This window comes from Sander lucioperca, chromosome 24 (assembly GCF_008315115.2).
Source record: "Sander lucioperca isolate FBNREF2018 chromosome 24, SLUC_FBN_1.2, whole genome shotgun sequence".
Lineage (NCBI taxonomy): Eukaryota > Metazoa > Chordata > Actinopteri > Perciformes > Percidae > Sander > Sander lucioperca.
This window is the reverse complement of record NC_050196.1, coordinates 13,972,757-13,987,846: the sequence shown is the minus strand read 5'-3', so window position 1 is coordinate 13,987,846 and position 15,090 is coordinate 13,972,757. Positions and strand designations below refer to the sequence as shown.

At 39.6% G+C, this 15,090-nt stretch overlaps 1 protein-coding gene across 4 annotated transcripts; it reads right to left on the bottom strand.

The window, feature by feature from the left end:
• Positions 1-794: 794 nt before the first annotated feature.
• LOC116044753 (cordon-bleu protein-like 1) lies at positions 795-13,129 on the bottom strand. 4 transcript variants are annotated; one of them, XM_035998733.1, is made up of 11 exons: positions 13,008-13,129; positions 10,999-11,160; positions 10,274-10,475; positions 9,416-9,674; positions 8,670-8,711; positions 8,511-8,590; positions 8,211-8,405; positions 7,520-7,619; positions 4,095-4,686; positions 2,818-3,890; positions 795-1,807 (listed from the first exon to the last, which is right to left on the bottom strand). In XM_035998733.1, exons 2-11 carry the CDS (start codon positions 11,088-11,090, stop codon positions 1,800-1,802), a joined length of 2,643 nt encoding a protein of 880 aa, XP_035854626.1. In that variant the 5' UTR covers positions 11,091-11,160; positions 13,008-13,129; the 3' UTR covers positions 795-1,799. The 4 variants fall into 4 exon arrangements, with proteins under 4 accessions (XP_035854626.1, XP_031148065.1, XP_031148066.1 ...); XM_031292205.2 differs by having other exon boundaries at positions 2,818-4,686; XM_031292206.2 differs by lacking the exon at positions 13,008-13,129 and adding an exon at positions 11,905-12,286 and having other exon boundaries at positions 2,818-4,686.
• Positions 13,130-15,090: the final 1,961 nt, after the last annotated feature.

Here is a 15,090-nt window from a genome sequence, read left to right as displayed (position 1 = left end):
CTCCACCGCGTCTCCTGAGACAATAATCAACAAAACCTCTTTGTGTGGACGTCTGTTTTTGTTCAAAGGTTCATCTGTGCTGAAAGCGTCTTGTGCCACGCGCTAGATCATAAATGTACATGACAGAGTAGCATTTCATTTTAAATCGCATTATAAATCCAGCTTTCTTTTGTCTGCATACTCATGAGCTTTGCTGCTCAGGTTGAAATGCAACCTTTCACTGCTAAAAAGGATAATGCCAGAGTTGTCACTTACATTGGATATCATTGCTTTGGGCAGAAAAAGAGCTTCTCTCCAGCATGTGTTTCTTTTTCCACAGACTTTTTTAAAAAAAAAAAAGAGAAAAACGTTAGACATGGCTCTCTCCCTTAGGGGCGGTAATGGCATTCTCCATGACAACGGCATTGTGACACGGCTGTGCCCTTGAGGGCTGGGCGCCCCCTCCGGGGGGAGCGCCGCAGAAACACGACAGGGTCAACGGTCACCTCCCATCATCCACCAGCAACCCGTCCTCTTTCTCTCCCTCTATCTCTCCTCAGGTGGAGCAAGGAATGTTAGAGAGAGAAAGAAAGTCTTGAAGCAAGCCCACTCAGTCCAGGCCTGGCAAACATGGAGCTTTAGCCACAGGCGATTCTGGCTAGGTCTCTACCTCGCATAGCTCCTTGCAGTTCCTCCAAGGCCAGGGCTGGATCAATACGTATAGTAGTGCGAATTCTTTTGGCACCCAAGTATAGCTATGCAGTATTGCCCTGAGGTATGGGTCCGTTAAAGACATAACAGTGTGTGCATGTGAGCAAAGTGGACTGAGTTTATTCAGGAAGGTGTTGAGATGCTTGGCATAAAACGGATGCTTCCAAGGATGTTTTTTTTTTTTTTGTTGTTGCTGGAAATGCAGAAAATTCTCATGTCCCCATTAATTATACAGTATAAGGCACAGTTTTTTATTCCTTGAAATTGATTTGGCAGAGATGGAAACATTTAAATAGAAGATAATTAAATATTAGAATAAGGTTTTATGTCCATTCATGCTCCTGAGTAATTAGAAAACAATATTTACAGTTTTTTGTTCTTTTAAAAAATATACAAAGTGCGTCACTTGTGATACATCCACCAGAACTCATATGATAAAGAAGACCAAACAAATGGATATTGTCAGGATATTCTTTTTTTTTTTTTTTTTTTTTTTTTTTTTAGGAACAATGCTCTTCTGCCACCTGGTGACTAAACAACAAACCAGTCTGAAACTGAGTTCATGAGTTTTACTGCATTCTTCATGTCTTAAAGCATACAAATGTACACCCTCAGGAAAAAAAAAAAATAATAATTCCGGCACAAACATAGAATAAGCATATAATTGCGAGTACATCATTTCTTTTGTTTTACACAAACAAAAACTAAAAAGCTCTCACGTCAGCGTGTCCGGCCTTGGCACATCTTCAATGAAAATTCAAAAGGAAGTAAAGAAAAAAAACAGGACATTGTCAGTTCAACAACTCATGTCCTGTACATTTGGCTTACTTGACAACAGAAAATGTTTATGTTCAACATGTGAACATAAAGTCCAACATAAAATGAGACAACAAGGTGTCTTGCACAAAAATAAGAGATAATAAAAATAAAAAATAAATCATAGAAACCAAGTCAGCTGCTTGTTGTCATAAAACTGATGCAGTTTGTCTTAGAAATTATTCAGCTGACATTTTGTTTAAGGGATTTAAACACATGCTGAGACTGGTGTCTTCGCTCTGATTCCTCACCCTAAACAAGGACTTCTATTCAAAGACGTGTGAGGAAGCCAGTCAGGCACCTGCAGCAGAGAGAGATTCAAAACAGAGACATATTTACATCATATCTATCCTCTATAGGCAGGGAATAAAAAAGGGCCCCAGGACACACAGTCATGGACAGTCAGACATCAAATGTCCAGAAATATACTTGTCATTATGCATTCAGTGTCTCCATGTCAGCTCGTATCCATGCCAAGAAAGCCAAAAAAATTCCTCTTTTTCTGTTAGAATTTCTTTCTAATAATTATGTGTGTACTGTGAACTTTCACTAAGAATAAAAAGCATGCAACTAAAAGTTATTCCTGCTCTACTGAACATGATTATGATGTTCTGTTGTTGTCATAACCCAAATTGTGTCAATGTAGGACCCTTCATCAGTAAGTAGTAGTAATAATAATAATAATAATAATAATAATAATAATAATAATAATTGAAAATCGGTAGGATTCATGATTTCTTTTGCGAAGATTTTTGCAATCATATTGTTTTTTATTTCTTTTCTTTTTTACCAATGTCTTACCTAAATATTTTCTGTTTATATGGTACCACTGGCGGCGACGACATCGTATCCGTTTTCTGACCGAAAGCAGAAAATACATGTTATGTACTTCCTTACAAATGAAATAAATGCCTCGAAAGAGAAATGTGCCATGATATATTGTCTCTAGAAGTGTATAATTTGCCTTTTTGTTTTTGTTAAAGAAGAAAAAGATAATTTCAATGCTCAATGCTATCAAATCGCAATAAATGAAAATTGCAATACAAAAATCGAATTGGCACCCATGTATTGTGAATAAATCGATTCGGGACAAAAGCATATTGTCCCAGCTCTAGTAAGAAGCTGTTAGAGAAAATAGGTAATATATAGGTATATAATAATATATAAGCAACAATTTGCAGATTATCTCTTTGGATACTTTGTTTTAGTGTTAGTGGACTGCTGTGTATTTGTATCACATCAAAGCTACAGCACTAGACTCTAGAGCTATAATGATTAAAACTATAACAATAACTGGTCAGTGGTACTCACCATATTGGTATGTGGACCTGGGTGATGAGGGAAGTGTACTGTGTGGACCACTGGGGGCCGGAGGGCCTAAACCTTTGCCATGACTCTGGAGACGGGACCTCTGCACGGCCATTGCTACCGCCTGTGCAAATCTGGATGGCAGAGAGGAAGCTGTAGTATCTTCTCTCTTCTCCTCTATGGCCTCCATGTCTTCATCAAAGAAGACAAGTGGAGGGGGGGGAGGGAAAAAGTCCTCCTCTTCTTCCTCTTCTTGTACCACTTCCTCCTTGACTTCTTTCTCATCAGTGTACGAAGCACAACGGTCCACGTCTGAACTGACAGACTGTCCACTGGGACTCTGACACTCCGTCTTGTCAGCTGAGTTGGTCGGATCGTCAATGCTGAGTTCTCCATCACTGCAGTCTGACGGTGCTGCTAGTGATGCCTCACATGGGACTTCAGGTTCCTCCTTTTCCGTCTGCTTTTGAACCGTGTCCCCAACGTCAGAAAGAGGCGAGACTGGACTATCCCGACAGTCTGGATCATGTGGAGGTGGAAGAGAAGCTGGCCTGTCAGAAGCCTCAATCTCTTCAGAAAAGGGTTCTGGACTCTGCAAAGGTGTTTCAGTCTCTGTCTTGTCCTCAGAAGAGGGTTCTGGACTCTGCAAAGGTGCTTCAGTCTCTGTCTTGTCCTCAGAAGAGGGTTCTGGACTCTGCAAAGGTGCTTCAGTCTCTGCCTTGTCCTCAGAAGAGGGTTCTGGACTCTGCAAAGGTGCTTCAGTCTCTGATCTGTCCTCAGAAGAGGGTTCTGGACTCTGCAAAGGTGTTTCAGTCTCTGCCTTGTCCTCAGAAGAGGGTTCTGGACTCTGCAAAGGTGTTTCAGTCTCTGCCTTGTCCTCAGAAGAGGGTTCTGGACTCTGCAAAGGTGTTTCAGTCTCTGCCTTGTCCTCAGAAGAGGGTTTTGGACTCTGCAAAGGTGCTTCAGTCTCTGATCTGTCCTCAGAAGAGGGTTCTGGACTCTGCAAAGGTGCTTCAGTCTCTGCCTTGTCCTCAGAAGAGGGTTCTGGACTCTGCAAAGGTGCTTCAGTCTCTGATCTGTCCTCAGAAAAAGGTTCTGGACTCTGCAAAGGTGTTTCAGTCTCTGATCTGTCCTCAGAAGAGGGTTCTGGACTCTGCAAAGGTGTTTCAGTCTCTGATCTGTCCTCAGAAGAGGGTTCTGGACTCTGCAAAGGTGTTTCAGTCTCTGATCTGTCCTCAGAAGAGGGTTCTGGACTTTGCAAAGGTGCTTCAATCTCTGATGTGTCAGGAGAACATGGATCCTCCTCAGTCTCGGTTAGATTTCTCCCGACCTCAGGAGAAGCGTCTCTCTCAGGGTCATCTTCTACTGTTATCTGGTCTGGGGTGAGTGCTGCATTATGGGACTGCTGTTTATTCAAGGGGACCACTTTGAACGTGGTCATTCCTTTCCTCTGTGCGGGATCCTCCCACTCATGATCAGTAGGGAGGTTGGATGTTAGAACAGATTCAGGTTCTGCACAGAAACCCCCGTTATCAGAATACCTCTGAGTCATGGACATAAAGGAAGAGCCACTGTAGGATTTTGGGAAGGTGGCAGAGTTCCTCAAACGTTTGGTCAGGGTTCCTTTGGAAATGGAGGACGTCAGGACTTTAGCAAGAGCACAGCGGGCGTCAGATAAGTCTTTCCCTCGAAACGAAGGGAGATATGAATCAGCCACTTTATGCAGATGAGCAAATGATGGACGTGAGGAGGATGAGAATGACCGTGTATGCGACGGATGGGGTGATGAAGATGAGGCGAGTGATAGGTTTACAGAGTGTGACTCATCGGTTTCACTCAGCTCCTCCACAGTGTTTAGGGAATCTACAGTCCCTGGAAAAACAGGAAAGGCTGAATTATTCAAATTAAGGGTTTCAATGAAGTCTTAAAATGTTGAAACCTCACAGGAAACTTTAAGAAATGTACCTTTGAATAAATTGCTATATTTCCAATAGAAGTTCTGCACCATAAACTGCAATATTTATCTTTAAATACCCCAAACACATAAGAAACAGGTAACAAAAGAACATGTGACTCAATTCTCAGAGTTAATTCAACTTTTCTTTTTATAACCTCAACCCTTTTAGACCTAAAAACATTTTTAAAATGAAATAAGTTATTAGAGTTAAATTGCTCCCAATTTTATTTAAATAAGAGAAATACTAATTAATTATGACTAAACCCTGCATATAAAATTGTAAAACATTACATTTTGAAAAAAGCATAATGTCTAAATAAATCATCAGAAGTAAATCATAGTCATAAGGAAAGATAAATATACTTAAATCATTAACATACAATAGGTGGAACTGTATAGTAAAGAAAGAAATGAGCATGTAACATAAAACACAATTTTGGGAAAGAGAACATTTATCATTTTACAAAGGGGTCTGGAAAAATTATAATTGCTTATATATGTATCAAAAGAGTTGATTCATTTAACAAATACTAATGTTGATCTGGCTTCTGTTTTTAAAGTAAAAGGCACAGCAGTTAGTTTACAAAGTCTAATCCATTGAAAGGAAAACATACAAAAAAGGACAAAAACTTAAGACAAAAGAAGTAACAGAATTTCCCAAAGAAATGACAAAAGGATGAGCAGAATACGCAGACAAAATAAAAACAGGACAAATAAATAGCATTTAAGTGCAGCAGGCAACAGTGACAGACATCCATTAAAGCCACTAAGATGGGAAGGAGGAAGAAGAGGCCAACGCAGGAGGAGGACGGAGAGGAGGAATAGGGATGGTGGAAGGAGGAGAGGAAAAGGAGACAGCAGCAGCAGCCCTCAATCAACCCCTTCAGGTAACACAGAGTCTGTAAGCAGGGAGGAGAAAAAGGCTCAGTCACAACTCAGTTTACAGGGTCCCATACTGATGCAAAAGCCAGTTTGGTAAGAAAGTATCACGTATGAGAACAACAATAAAAGAAAATGTCTTACGTCTAATGCAGGGGTCTTCAAGGTTTTTAAGCCAAGGACCCCTTCACTGAAATAGAGAGAGAGCAGGGACCCCCTACTACATATATTGTATAAAATGAAGTTGCTTATTAAACTGGGCCTACAATAATGTGTAGGGCGGCCTAAAGCCTTTATACCTTCTTTGCATAGAATACCAAGCTATTCAAATAATTATTGGCATGACTTTTTAAATAATCTTTTAATGTTACACATACATGTGGCACAGTGAACCCTTAGGATTAACTATATGTGTGTGTGGCTATCTTAGTGACTACCTTACCTATAGGCCAGTAAGCCTATCATCAGTGGGGAGTTATACATTTGCTAATAATATGTTGGAACTATGACCTTTTAATGTTTGAAAAGGCTTTCAAAAATTGACAATAATTTGGGAGCCCCCCCAGCAGTGACTGTAAGGACCCCCTAGGGCTCGAGGACCCCCTGTTGAAGATCTCTGGTCTAATGTGAAAATGCTATTTCGAACTTCCACAGACCATGATTATGTAAGTGTGGGAGGACAGGATCAAGAATGTGATCATCAACTCTTGGCTGGGAGTTGTTTTTTTTAGCCGAGGATTAATACCAACTCAGCAGTGTGTTACACTATCATGGCTGAAAGAAAACAAGGGAGTGAACTAAGACACTGACACTGCGGAGGGCAATTACGTCAGATAATTGCTACACTAAAAGTTTAGACTTAACTTTTTCTCTTTTCTTTCACTTTGCCTTTTTTTTTAAACCTGTGCCGTCCGAGTGCACAATGAAGTGTTACTCACATAATTGCAGATCACTAATAACCTACGTCGAATAAAAAGAACGGTCATTGTCCATTCAGGTCGTGAAAGCAAATCAGTAGAAAGAGAAAACCTGAACCCAGGTGGGGAAAGCGTATCAGACAGACTAATGCACGGGAATGAAAGCTTGGACAATAGAGGGAATTATCTTGGAACAGACTGAAGCCAGTGTTCTATGAACAAGGCTCACCGGGTCACTTTAATTGCCCTGAACAGGGTTAAATTGTCCCGACTGATGAAAGCTGCGGTTTGTGCTGGATTTAACTGCTAAATCTTCTTGTTTGAGGGTATCCGCGTTGACATTTTAATCTTGATTTAACTTCAATCTCTCTTGACCTCACGTGGCACTGGCTGAAGCCGTGAGGATTTGGCAGATACAAGAATTCGCCCCACTCTAAACCCATTTGATTTCCACTGAAATACTGTAAAAGGTCAATTGGGAATATCCTACCAGCATATTTCATATCCTCTGCTATTTCAATGATGCTGGCTTCACAATCACCAGTAGATGGCAAAGTAAACAGAAAGCGCACCCGTGGGATCACCTTGCATTAGGACAGTCAATTTGAACTCTGCATTGATTATCATCAAAAATGGTACTGACCCTAATGTTTACCTTTAAATAGCCAATAGATCTCAATCATATCTCAATCGTACTGAAATTAAAATGTGTCCAGCACAGGATCCAGTAGGGCTGGGTACCGAGTTCAATACTTTTTAGGCACCGACCGAATTGCCTCTAAAGTATCGAGTATCGAAAAATGCCTCGTCATTCAATACCAAATCTCAATACCTAAGGAGTAAATCGCACAGTAACAGTGAGACAATAAGCATGCCCTAGCATCCAGTAGCCCTTCTTTTAAATCTCAATCACTAAAGCTCAAGGGTCATCAATAATCAGCGAAGGTTTTACCTTTAACCTCTGCGTGGGCCTGCAGCTCCTGCTGGCTGTTTGCACAGGGAGGGGGTGGTGCCCTCCTCTTGGTACTCCTTACGGTGGATTCTGCAGACCTCTACAGAGAGACAATGACTTTAGGTAACATCACATTTATTCCAGTGTTTTTTCATGGTTTGACAGACATTGAGAGTTATAAATACAAAAAAAGAATTCCCCCATGTTCTAATTTTCCATCTGATTTTATTGAAATCTATTATGTAGTGTTTGAGATATTCTGCTGACTAATAGACCAACAAAATACAAACTTCCTTGCCTTGGTGGAAGTGAGGTAAGTAAGTAAGTAAATATTTCTTGAGCACATTCAAAACACAGCTTAAGCTGACCAAAGTGCTGTACAAAAGAAGCACTAAGGTGCTGTATAAAGGAACATTAAAATGTAAAAATAAAAAATAGAAAGAATAAAAAATAGAAAGAAAAACACAAAAAGAACATCCCAACGACGACAATAACAACAACAAGAGGCAATTAACAAATTACAGAATTATAGACATGATAACAAATTGAAAGATTTGTGTGTTTAAAAGGCCAGTAAATAAAAATGTGTCTTTAGCCTAGATTTGCAAACAGAAATGGAGGGAGGAAGTAGGAAAACAAGAGGAAGAACAACAACAAGAATAGAAGACTTCACTCCCTACCGCCGACCCACCTGTGATCCTCCTAGGTGACAGGTGGTGAGGTTGTTTGGGACGCTCTGGGATGCACCCATGGGCGGCTGAGGGGCTCGTCTCTTCTTGGGCATATCTGTTGGCAGGGTGGTAGAAGTGGAAACACCCTGCACATTCATTCTGACTCCCACTGGTTTGTTGCACCCAGGAGAAGCTGGGGCACTCATTGCCCCTTCCTACAAAAGAGAGAAATATAAAATATTTGTTCCCAAGCGAAGAGAAGGTTTACGAAAATACAGTGTAGATTCACACAGCTCCCACAAGCTGACAGCATACTGTACCATTTCTGGTCTTTTCTTCCTTCTGAATAAGCTGAGGAATCCTGTGTTGTCCTTTGGTTTCTTTTCCTTCTTTGGCAGGTCTATGTAACAAATAAAAGATCTTGATCGGTATGAAGCAGAAAGGCTGAATAATACTGAGACTGTGAATGAATGTGTTACCTTGTAGTGGAGGTGGTGGGATGACCGCTGTTGGCATGACAGCTGTTTCAGACAGAAAACAAAACCATTATCAGGTCAGATTGAACAGTATTGACAGATATATCTATGTATATACACAGTATATAGGAGTAGGTATTCTGTAGAAATTAAACATCTTCTAAACATTTCAAATAAGCTATGATGACCTCTGTGTTTTGTCAGAGCACCACAATTACAAAATTAAGCTAAAAACTAGGGCTGCACGATATGAGAAAAATATGTAACTATCATTTGTATCATTATTCTAATTTTCAGTGAACAATGTTACATTTTAAAAAATGTAAATGATTATAGTGTGATTAAAGTTTTTTTTTTCTTTAGTCTGTAGGATACGATTTGTAGTTTAACACATATTTTGCCTTTAACAAATATTACGCAAACCCCTGCGGTTTGGATATTGCAATAATCCATATTGTGATTTCGATAATATTGAGATTAATTGTGCAGCCCTCCTAAATACTAAACTTTGTAGTGCCATTTTGGGTACTGTCAGCAGCGTCTCATTACAGTAAGAATCCTGAGGACTTGTGATTGATTTCATTTGTTTTGGAAATATTCAGGAGGGGGGGTGTATATATATATATATATATATATATATATATATATATCCATTTCACAGACAGACAGACAGACAGACAGACAGACAGATTTCCCTGGTATCGTGTATGGGAACAGAAGCTTTCATATCAATGTGTCCTCTAACATACCTGCTTCAGGTGTCGTGGGCTTGTGTTGGTGGCCAGCTGTGTCTCTGGCAAACACTTCCCTCAGTCCGTGCTCATTTAAGGTCTTGGTCAGGTCCAGCGGCTCTTGGCACTGAGAGTCTCTCAGTAAGATGGTCGTTTCTACTTGAAACTCACACTTGTCACACATGACTGGCAGCAGCATCTCGAGGGGCACTCTGGGATTCACCCGCACCACGGCCTTATGGGACTTATTGTAGTTGATCAACAGACGCACAGATGCCTGCAAAGAAACGTTTTCTACTTGAAAAAGAGAAGCTCTTTACCGAGATGATTTGTTTGTATACGGTCTTGGTCTTTTTTCATATTTTCCTTCATTTTTTTCTTCTTCCTGTTATTCATGTATTTCTCATGAGAAAGGAATAAAATCCCGCACTCTGCTCTCGCTATAGCAACACTTTTTATTTAGAAAAACTAACGTTTCGGTCCCTCCGGACCATCATCAACAGTATCTCAATTTTTTCCTTTCTTTCTAAGTTGATGTTATCATTCAAAGCACCTGCACAGAAGAATTGGTTTGGAGTGCGAGTTGTTTCTTCAAAAGAATTCATGTATTTCTCCACATGATTTGTATATGAGAGCTAAGAAGATGTATGTTAAATAGAATGGTGATGTCTTGTAATCCCATATGGGATGGAGGCAAATGTTTGGCATGACACAGAAATAAAATAAATAAAATAAAACTATAACTAACTTCTATTTATCTTATACAACTGTGAAATGAAAGTCAACTTAAAATACACCAAAATAAATATAGCTTTCCCATTAGGTATGGTTTAAATTATGCTTTTGTTAATAGAAACAACTTTCTGTCTTTTTTACCTCAGGCATGTATGGCCTCCTGATCTTTTCCTCCATCCCTCTGGGCTTCAGAACAATCTTCTCTGCCTCCAGTGAGCCAATAGGAGAGTTTGGTTTGAAGCTGATGTTGTTCTTGTTGGGCGAGAGAACCTCAACAGTGTAGTCCGATGGATTCAGATGGTAACTTGCACAAAGGGTCACCAGTAGGTCCATCACTGGTTTACTATTAAGGAGGAAAAAAAGTCAAGGAAAAGAAATGACCATTAAAAAAAGACCTATATCTTGTGATTCTCTAATGTCAGGAAATTCACACTTCAAGTTATTGTATAAAGGTGCAAGCTTATCATAAAACTATGCTCCAGAGAGATTTAAATATCTTTCTACAGGAGTTTATTTAAGAACAACAGAGATCTGTCCATCTGCACACGCAATATGTAATAGTGGCTGAGGCCAAGACAAGGTTAAAAAAAGATGAAAAAAGGACGATTAAAATCAATGCAGATGAGGCCGAGATCCTGATTTTAGCCTCTAATATGGGTCAAGCTCCAAATACACTGGATCCTACATTTCCCATAATGCACTCTAAACTAGCATTGGACCAAGACAGGTCCAGGGCATAAACAAGTGGCATTAACATCCAATTTAAGAATTAAAGATGCCTATGGTCATGGAACTTTACCTGTGAAAACTGTACAAAATCTATATACAGCCTAGGAAAAAAAAAAAAAACTTGTAATATGTCCTACCTTCCATGCACTGTGGCACTCTTCTCCAGCCCCCCTGGCAGAACTACAGACAGAGAGTGGTCTCTCTCCAATGGATTCGCCTGCTCATCCATCTCAATGGACTTCAAGGGAATTTAAAAGCTTCTCCAGATCTGAATCTGTTCCCAATGTCAGGTAAACCGCCTGAAAAGTAAAGAATATTTCAATAATTACATTTTTCAGTGTCAGAAAAAAAAAAAAACATAGCCTAGCTCATATTACCTCACACACCCAAATGATGTCTAAGAGAGTTGAGGGTGTTCAAGCCATCGTTGCAGGAACACCATGCAGTCAGTGACAGGGTTTCCTGACTGTTGGTGCCAGTGTGAAATGTCTAACAGCTGCTCTAAAACATTCCAAGAATGAGATTTGAAGGCCTGACTCTAATTCCCATAGATAGACCTGTAAATCTCACTGTAGGGGGAAAAAAAATTCCCAGAAGAACTTTCCTAAGACTAAATTGACATATTCAGATTATTTGTTTCGTCCAACTAACAGTTTAAAACCCAAATATATTCAGGTTTGCAATCAGAGAAGGTGAATAAAAACAGAAAATGTTCACTTTTGTGAGGACTCACTGGCTCTTAGCTTCAAACTTTACATCTAAGACTAAACAATTATCAATCACTGACTAAGAGTTATCATCGATCAGCTCTAATTCACTGTCTACTCAAATAAAAAAAAATAAAAAAACTATTGCTCTGCTGAACAGAAACCGTCCACTATAATAGTAAACCTGAGTGCCACATCTTTGTTTTTAGTATTGGTCCAAATAAACTCTTGCATTTTATTTTCAACATTGAAGGATATGCTATGCATTCACGTTCCAAGGCTATGAAATGCCAAACCCTTAGGCAAATAAATATTGCGTCAAATGTCAACGGTTACCTGAAAAGTCTCTTTCTCAAACGTTAAACATCATGACCGTCCAAATCCAACAAGCGAAATGTTTCCACATGGAAGAGAAAAATATCCAAAGTGTTGAAACCTTAATTAGCCTACAACCACGAATGTCAACGTTCCCAACTTGTGCTGGGTTTCCCTGACAATTACGGAGCAACTTCCAACAGCCGAGACGGCGCTGTTACGATAAAGTAGGAGGACACTCCTCGCCTCCCTCCAGGAATTTAACCACTCTCTGTCTTCACCTTTGACCTTCTGTGGTTCTTTAACATTACACAGGAACATCCTCTTTAAACAGTTTGATTAAAGCCAACGCCCTTGGTGTATTTTAAACTAGGAGTTCACTGGAGCGTGCAAACAAAACAGCTGCGTGTATCTGTTCATCAACACGGATGCGCGCGGGCCACTGTCACGCGCGCATCCATAGAGGAAAATACAGTGCTGAAATAAACCAAACTTGACGTACATATTAAATTATATATTCACTTGTTGATTGAATGCATAGTATCCCAGCTACATTTAAAATGAATATGTTACACATGTGTCAGTCTTACATTATGAAATGCACACAACCGTAATCATTTATTAGCCTATTATTTAGCTGTTAATTGACTATTTGTTTTTCTCGTTAATGTATTCATGTATTTGTTCCTATTCATTTTTCTTACTATTCATGCTAAATACAAGTATTAAAGTAAGCTACGTTAATATATAGTTTCTTCCAAAAGTACAGTAGACTATATCAACACAATGATCATTGGTCTGTTGACAGAAATAATCTTCATATTTTTCTGATAAACTGAGCCTGGTCTATAGTTAACATCTATTAGATTAAAACTACAATGACGCCATAAAAAAGCCATTTTTATCCACAGACAATGTATCTGTACTCATACAGGACAAGATCCATGCAGCCCCTGTCTGTTTCAGCCATGTTGTTGAAGCAGTAATGCTCAGTTCCAAATAAGCTTACACTGTGTCTTGAGTAAGAGGGATTAGTGCTTTTAAAAGGCCGCGTCTCTCTGTTCTAACAACATTCAGAAACTCTTAATTGATTATAAATGCATCAATAGCCATTTAACACGTACCTGTCTCTACAGATTCTTCCCATTCTCTTTCAACTTTCTCTTCTGTATTATGAAGTGGTAGGAGGAGGGATGTTGAGGAAGAGAGAGGTCCGTGCCCATGTAATCCCTGTTTAGCAGACAAGCTACCACACCTATTGGCCCTGCCCAGTCATGTGACATCACTTTGCATGTCTGTGTTTGACATGTGCCTGGTAACCTGGTGAACCAGTCTGCAATTTGAAAAGCTCTTCCCAAACTACATCAGTGTTAAAAGAGTATACTGTACCACTTAGTTTGTAAAAAGGCCTGTAATCCATGTAAACTACTGATCCTCTCTATAAAATCTGGCATTAACATTGCTGATCAGCTATATTATAGTCCATCATACTGTATAGCATGCAAATACAAGTAATTTCAGCACAATTACATCATTGAATCAACAATGTTGGACCAAGAAATGTATCAAAGAGGCAGCAGAAATATATCCTCCAGAATTAAATGCAGCCAATATCGGCCTTTCAGTTTTGCACAAGACGGTTTTTGCTCCACTAGAAAATCCTACTCTTTTGCTCCTGCTCAGCTCTGTCTGTCACTATTCCCTCTCTCCACCTTCTTGTTTAACCAAGCAAAATGTTCACGTTAACGTCTGTGATTTGAGCTATGTTTTCTGTAACAAAGCGTAACAAATTACTAATTGAGTAGTAGTTGAGGCAAGTTGTGGGAGGGGTGTAGACCAAAAAATAACTCCTGGAATGCATTAAAACAGTGGTGCCAAACACTCAATGGTGTTTTAAGCCCCCAACGTCTCCTTCCAGGCAGCGCTGCGACCGTTGACGTCAAGGCACCTTTCCCTAACCTTAACCCTAACCCTAACCATTGCCTAATCCTAGGCAGCGCTGCCTGGAAGGAGACGTTGGGGGCTTAAAACACAGATAAACGTCCCAAACCTGGGTGTTGAGACATAAGTGGTCATGATATACATTTAAGGGGTCAAGACAATAACATTATTTGCTTTTTTTTCTTCTTCTTGTGAACCACTGGCTAATTTGTCCTCTTCAGGCCCAAAACAATGTATTCAAATAAAACTATCTGAGAAGTATGGATCATGTAATCGCGTTCTTTTTTTATTTTATTTTTTTAGCTTGCAACCATATAGAGATATAGATATTGTATAGTATAGTTATTAAGTCAGTTAACTTGAAAATAAAAAAATTCAAAGAAAGATAAGATATGGGCCTTTTCATTTCTTTTTTAGTGATTAAGTCAGTTAACTTGAAAATAAAGTTGTTCAAGCTATGGGGAAGACTGCAGTGTCATGCAAAGCTATTGATTCATGTGCGTACAGTAAGTGAGCAGTATAGCAGGTAGTTAAGTGGGAGTTTTAATCAAATTAAGCACAAGGAACACATGTTCACGCTGTAATCTTGTAATCTCATTGTGAAGTCTGTTAGTGGGATTCTACCGTAGCTGGCTGCAGTAAACAGATCCCAGTGTAACTGTCTAGGTTAATGAACTTCTTTTGATGACTAACAGATGAACAGAAAGCCTGTTAGTCACACTATCCAGTCTGTCTCTCTGTCTCATCACTTATCATGTTGTGAAATGGAAGAAGGCCCGGACAAATGCACCCACTTGAGAACAGGGATAGATTTAGCTCAGGCCTATAGCAAGCTACCCGCCACCAGGGACCAGCTAAGTGCGATGGCGTGACACTGACAAGCTGTATTTTTTCTGTCAAAGGAAATCAAAATGGCAACAATATGAATTCATTTCCCTGTGTTATCCTTTTAGCATTCAATGTTTACATTCATGTGTAGGATTATGTAAACTTGTATGTGTACTGTACAATCTACATTCAGTCTGAACATACACAAACTCTTCAACTGTGTGTTTTTGCTGTTTTCCAACCGCCAGAAACAAAGGGCTAAATATGTCAAATGCCAAATGGAAGCATTCCTTTGACATACAACCTAATTCTGACATCCCACTGTTTGACCAAGGCTTCTAAATTCATCACTTTGCTTCTAATGAAACAGCAAACTCACAGAGGGCTGCCAAGAAGCTGTACTCAGCTTTGGAAACATTGTTTAACTGGTGGAATATA